At 33.0% G+C, this 7,306-nt stretch overlaps 1 protein-coding gene across 1 annotated transcript in view; it reads left to right on the plus strand.

Annotated features, from left to right (window-relative positions):
* LOC106688732 (fatty-acid amide hydrolase 2-A) overlaps window positions 1-7,306 on the plus strand; it is a 118,629-nt gene that overhangs the window by 46,353 nt on the left and 64,970 nt on the right. The window contains exon 2 of the mRNA XM_014433320.3: window positions 5,083-5,262. Coding sequence (XP_014288806.1) covers window positions 5,083-5,262 — 180 coding nt within the window. The remainder of the gene's footprint in view (window positions 1-5,082; window positions 5,263-7,306) is intronic.

Below are 7,306 nucleotides of genomic sequence, written 5' to 3' on the forward strand. Positions count from 1 at the left end.
GGCGGCTATTTCTTTGTACTTTCTAATGTCTAAACTGGCGCACGATAAGGGCTCTGCCTAGACGGTTAATGGTTCCCAGAGGGTACCTACCCTCTGTTATCTATATGTCTTTGTACATTATTTGCCTAGGTCCGGCGGTACCTTTGGCATGCCGACAAAAGAAATTATTTTAAGTTAAAAAACTCCAGCTGGTACCTCTCATACATATCAAGTTATCAATTTGGACTATTAATTATACATAGTGTTCATTAAAATAATAAAAAACTGGGGTGAGATAATTGCCTTTTTTTCTTCCCGGCTCTTGTACTACTATAAAACCGGCGCTAGCATCTATAGACCTAGAGTCTAAGAGGAGAAAAAAGTCAGTAATTACAGCCTAATTTTCAAAATGAAAACTATAGTTAAGGGGAATATAAAATGTCGACTAAAACATTCAAAACGTTAAGAACAATTAATTTCCTATTTGGAGTTTCATATTTTTAAAAACACTTAAAAGACTAGAAAACCTATCAGAATATAACTTTTAGAAGAGTAAATTTCCTAAAATATCAGCCCTAATAGATCTGTTACGTTCAATAGTTCCCGACAGACATTTTTTTAAACTGCAAAATTTCATAAAAAAAAAAATCAGTAGCTAAACCGAACAGATGTCAGCCAAAACTCAAATTAAAGCTAATTGATTGTACTATGAAGTAGTTTATAGCACATTAAAATTTCTTTTATTTGAATGCTAGTATACAACTGTATGTCTCATGGTTCCTGAGAATTTAGGCTCCCACAGTGAATTCACTAACTACTGATTTTTCAGTACATTTTTTATGAAATGCTGCTTTATATGAGAACTACTGAACGTAAACAGCTCTCTTAGGACTCATATTTTAGCAAATTTACTCTTTTTCAGATGATGTCTAATAGGTCTTCAGTGTTGCCGGTAGTTTTAAAGATATGGATCTCTAATTGAAAATTTTTTTTTTTCTAATTTTTAAAACAGCTGTTACTTTTTACTCCCCCTAACTATACTTGACAGACTAATAAATTTTGACTAGTTACTATACATTTATTTTTCGTAAAAGTAATCAAATTTTGGGGTGAAATAACTGGATTTTTCTTATAGTTGCTTCATAGGGGAGGCGAAGGTCAGAAGTTTACAATCAATTCAGCCACGAATTTATAGTACCTAGGGCCATCCGTAGCTCAGTGATTGGACACAGTCTTATCATTCTGAGATCAATTAGCGACCCCAAAAAATGAAAAACATCGACCTCCAACCATGGTGAAAATAATGGGAATACAAATTTATAACTGGCAGTATGTAAAATTCCAATGCCATTAAAATATTACCAACAAATACTCGGTAAGTGAAGAAAGTAAAAAACTTTGATGTCCATTTCGATTTACACTATTTCAATAATAAATAGAACAATATAAAGATAAGCGAAACAAAAGGAAATGTTAATATCGGAAAATACCAACTCGGCAATACCAATTAAATACATCAAAAATATAGTTTTTAAAAAGGTTTTATTTAAGTTTTTCTTAGTAAATCAGCATTCTAATACTATATAAGATTTTAAGGCGAATTCTCCGGCTCTTTTAATCCGACGAGTCCAAAGAGGTCTTCATGGTTTTGCGAATAAAATTGAATTTGAGAAAATCCAAAAAAAGCTAAAGAATAAAATAGGTTTAGAATTCAATTTCAAGTAAGAATCCATCATACTATATTAAATTAAACAATGTCTTTCCTCAATAGAATTACAATTACTATACTTAAATTAAGTTTTATTAGCCCTCCTGTCCAACAGTATCCTTTCTAAATACTCCACTAACGCCGGTTGAACAGATTCGATACTTAGGACTCCATCTTGACAAGAGACACTTGGAATCCACACACTTACTTGAGAATTAGTATACACTACGATAATCAGACCAATTTAGGCATATGGAATTGAGCTCTGGGGCTCCACCAAACCATCAAATTCTTCCCGCATCGTTACAATCCTAAATCCTACGGAAAATCCTTGATGGTCCTTATTACGTCACAAATAAACTTATTCACAAAGACCTTAACATCCCATTCGTTGCAGATTTAACTCAAAACAGATACGTGTCTTTTCATTCCAAACTCCTAAACCATCCTAACCCATTAATTCTTAATCTTTCATCCTTAACAATCCCTGATAATCCTCCGAGGCGTCTGAAAAGAAGATGACCACGGGACCTTCTAATTTAAATTAATGTTTGAAGTACCACCAATGGGTGATTCCTTCCCAAGATTTTCAAGTGTATATGAAACATACAACATATTTACCTATTGTATTATTTTGTACAGTTGTAAATTACATTAAATAAATAATTTAAAAAAAAAGAAAAAAGTTTTATTAAGCTTAACTGAAGAAAATGTAGACGTAGTCGTGGGTTGAAGCTATTTCACAAGAAAATAACTTATCAGATCTCTTCTGAATTCTTTTTAAGAGGTTATCCCAAGTTAAGATTTTATTTAATAAAAGAAAAGATGGTTATCTCTTTGGCTACACAATATTGATCTTATTATTCACCTTGACCTAATTACTCTGACCTTCACCTGATTAAAGACTGGCCGATAAGATGAGAATGATCGATACATCAGCAGCGATTCAATGTATCGAATAAGCGAGGCGAATAGTGAATAATAGCTAAGGTCAGTGAATAACAGGCGATAACGGTACTGAGAGGCCTGCCTGGGTCACTGGCTCTGCACTTTGGAGGCTGCCACGTACCAAAACATGTAGGCCGTAACATACATGTACATAAATGCATATCTTTGTACATAGATAATTAAAAATATATACATACAATGAGATATCTTTTATCTATAACACTCGTACTGTATAACCTAGAGCAGGAGTTGGAAAACGTTTAACTTTAGGATCATATTTCAGATATATATTTTCTTTTCGAAAGTGTTTGGCGAAACTGGTGATTCTAGGGAGCTAAATCTTGGCAGATGAAAAATATTTAAAATACAATACATGATATAATAATAAAAAACTTTACATAGTTGACCGTAGATTACAGATTGGAGAAGATGGTCGGGGGGGGGGGTAGATCAGCAAAAAAAATAAATAAACAAAAAATATTTATTTATGTTGTTTCGTTGCTGACCGCACCCCCCAACCATCTCCAATCGATAAAAAATTAAGTAATTGAGTCGAAAAACATTAAATGAACTTTAAAATTCGAAAAATATAAAACAAAACATTGTACATAGAATAATCATAATTTGGACTTTGATAAGGTAGAAATTTATCCCATTTACATATTAATGTATCAATATAATAACTAAAAATATAATAAATTTCAAATCAGATATAGGAATAGGAGAGCATAATTGACATTATGTATTCATTCCCCCAAGAAGATGAGGAAACAGGATATTTAGCTAAATACAATAAACATTAAAATTAAAAACATTGTTTGCCCAATAATTTTGAATTTGCGGACTTAGTTCTCAATCCTTCACCGATCCTTTTTTATTATTGTTTTTATTTACTCACGTATTATCGTGATTTGTTGAATCACTATTATTTGGTGTTTCGGAAGGCTTTTAAAAGTTAAAGCAATTTAAGATTTATTTAACAGAAGACATTTTTCTTACCGTCTGATAGCGGATATATCAAATATTGATTCTTCTTACTGTAAGATATATAATTAAGACCAAACAGGAAAATGGAACGACTGAAAAGAATTCGCGAAATGGACGTCGAAAAAAGTTGAACGGAAGAAAGTAAAGAATGAAGCCATGAAGAATCCAGCATTCAGTTCTTGTTGCCTGGCCAACATGATTCACACACTGGCGTCGAGGCTGCTGGAAGGGCAATTATATATTGCCGAGATTGAGAGGGCCTTCTTAGTAGGTTATCCCTAAAGAAAACAAAAAATGAATAAATATATGACCTCGTATTTCCGTGAGAATATGTAAATAAGTCGCTCAGTCTTTGCGAAAATCTCGTATTTCCTTGTCTTATACGGGCCAATTAATTTGTTTCTGATCACCAAAATAGTATTTAATGGCGACGAAAGGAACAACAAGAGGAAAGAAAGAAGCAAAATGTTTATTTTATCCTAGAATGGTGGCAATGTTGTTGCATGGAGGATGAGATATACGCGCTATAAGGAGGGAAATAATTTTTCTCTTGATGAGATTTTAAATGCAAAGAACTATGTCTAAGTACTTATCTCTGCAATTCTGCATTTGGAACTTAGCTTACATAAAATACAGAATGAGAAGCAAACATTTAGAGGTCAACTGATTTAATACAGGTATAATTGGGTAAAAATTATATAACCATAAAAAATAAATGTAAACTCTAACTCATCGTATACGTGTTTTTTTTTTTCCATCATGATTGAAATAAACAGAACAAAAACATAAAAAATAAAACCATACTATGTAGGACATTTTATTAGGTCGAAAAAGGTCTCACGAAATGTTTTTAGTCCAACAAGGCTGCCGCCGCGAAAAAAGTTTTAATGAGGCACAGGTGTAGGAGATAGTCATCTATGCCTCTATACATATATTCCTATATAGTCACCTATATCTCTCTATTCTTCCATGTCTTTTATTTCTCTATAATCATCTATCTTCAAAGTCATTGATACCTCTATAGTAATCTATACCTCTACTGCCATCTATTCTTCTATAATCATCTATACCTCTGTAGCCTTCTATAGCTGTACCTCGTCATCTATCGCTCTATAGTCAATTATTCCTCAACAGTCAACTATCCCTCTTGTAGTTACCAATACATCAGTAGTCTTTTATAATTCTATCTTCATCTATCCCTCCAAAGTCATTTATCCCTCTGCAGCCATCTATTCCTCCATAGTTAGCTGTACCTCTATAGTGTTCTATGCTTAAATATACTATAGTAATATATTCTTCCATAGTCATCTATACCTCTGGTTAAGACAAAAAGAGTTAGGCAAAAAAAATGAGTTAATAATAATACTATTTCAGTAAAAATGGTGAATCTTATGTTTATATAAATTACAAACACTCTTTTGTAAAATAAATACTTAATGAAATATAAAAAATGCTTGCAGATGTGGAGCCCATGGAGACACAGACTTTTGAGGTTCCTCCAGTTCTTGGCCTCGCTCATCGCATGGCCTTACTCCATGCTCTACAGCTTCACCATCAAGAAGAGAGCGGTACCTCCGATTAACAACCCCCTCCTCCTCAAGAAGGCTTCTGAGTTGGCCGAAATGATAAGGGAACGCAAGGTAACAAACATTATAAATTATTATTATATTTATAAAAATAAATGATAATGTACTATGTTTGAGCAATTTAAAGTTGTAATGGTGTAACTCCATTAAAAGCAATGTTTTGAGATATAAAGACTTTTAGTCGAATAGTTTTATAAAATTCTATTATATTTCATACAAAAATTTCCTGCCCCTTCACACCATTATTTGTTTGGAGAACCTGACATAACATATCTATATTATTTTCCAAACTTCATTTTTTAACGAACTTTTTTTTAAAAATATTTATTTATTGCTATTTATAACTGTACATTATAATACATTTAGTAAATCTGATCTAAGTTAAATTGGAGTGTTACAGGCGTGTAGAGAAACTACCCATTGGTAGCACTCTAATGACATTTTACATTAGCTGGTCTCGTGGCCATCTTCTTTTCAGGCGCCTCGGAGGATTGTCAGGAATGGAAGAGGATGCAAGATTAGAAACTAGAGGGTTTGAGAGGTTAAAGAGTTTATAATTTAATAACAATGCAGATTCCTGTCTTTTCAGTCTTCTGTGAGGATTTCAGGTTAATCGTTTGTCCAAATATAGTCCAAGGGAAACTGTAGGGCAGTCAGTAAGTTTACGGCAAAGGATAAAGGTGATTTGATAGGTTTTGTTGGAATTTATCTTAATCCTCCAATTACGACACCATTCTACCTCTGTGAAGTTGGCCCCCCATTCACAGATGTCACCATTCTTCGGGGTTGTGATATGGGATTGGAGATTTTGGGATACGATTAATGGGTTATTATTAACAGCGGATCATTTTAACTGTAGATAATTTCCAGGGGTCAGGAAAATATCTGGAACGGAGTACTTTTAACGTACTTAAATTTGAAACTTTTATGAGTATGTGGAAAAAGATCCCTACAAAATGCGAAATATTAATTACAAACTATAATTTTATTACTTCCAGTTATGTACGAATGCACATGAAGACCGGAATATCGCGTGCAATTTAACCTTGGCATTTCGATCACATAGTTCTGCAACCTTGTAAATGCATAAATGGCATACTGTTAGCATCACGGTAATTATAGACACATAATACACTAACATATATGTATATAGTTCCGCTGTAAGCTTGTGGGTGTACATCATATGGTGACAAAGGAGTTGCCACAACTTGTTGAAGGGAAGGAAAAATCTTAATTTCCTACCGATTTTGACCGAATTTCTGAATAATATTTAAATATTTTAATTTCGTAAACTAATTGTTTACTTTTACTTACTTATACAGGAAATTTCAGAGTTAAGTGGCCAAACCGAAAATATGAATTAATGATCTCAAAACAAGAAAAAAATTTTCCCTGAAGATATTTCAGCAAAAGCTTTGTTTAGGAGATATTCACTCCCTAAAGATTTTCATTGTTATGAATTATTTAGGTTGTATGGAATAAATAAAACGTATTTATTTGTTCCAGCTACTTTATTAATTCAACGTAAACATTAAATTCATATTAAATGTTGTACAAAGAGATTTCGTTGAGCATTAAGACAGGCTCAGATCTTTCTTCAACAGCAGCAGTGATTCAATAAGATCCAATTATCCTTCTTCGTAAGGAATTAAGATGATTGACCGAACTTGCATAGACTTTTTGTTTAATGCCACTCCAAACAAAAATAACCAGTGGTATTAGATCTGGAGAGCGTGCGGGCCAAGCCACTGGTTCTGCCCGGCCAATCCATTGATCCATTGATTGGGATAATTAACATTTAGCCATTGTTGTGGACCTCTTCCGTAATGTGCAAGACAGCCATCTAATTGAAGCCACGTGTCCCTTTCCAGTTGTAGTGGAATATGTTCAACTAAATCATAGTTGTTGTTGTTGTTGTCTGGGGCTTTAGGACGTAAAACCCTGAGGTCATCAACCCCCATATTTCGTGCATTATATTCTATTTCTATAATTCTATTTCACTTTAAATAATTTCGAAAAACAAATTTAAATAATTACTTCTGTTGGTATTTTTTATTAGGTATAACAGATTTTCTGGTTTAAATCTTATTCAAAAGGC

This window comes from Halyomorpha halys, unplaced genomic scaffold, assembly GCF_000696795.3.
Source record: "Halyomorpha halys isolate HHAL.00 unplaced genomic scaffold, Hhal_1.1 Scaffold1188.1, whole genome shotgun sequence".
Taxonomy (NCBI): domain Eukaryota; kingdom Metazoa; phylum Arthropoda; class Insecta; order Hemiptera; family Pentatomidae; genus Halyomorpha; species Halyomorpha halys.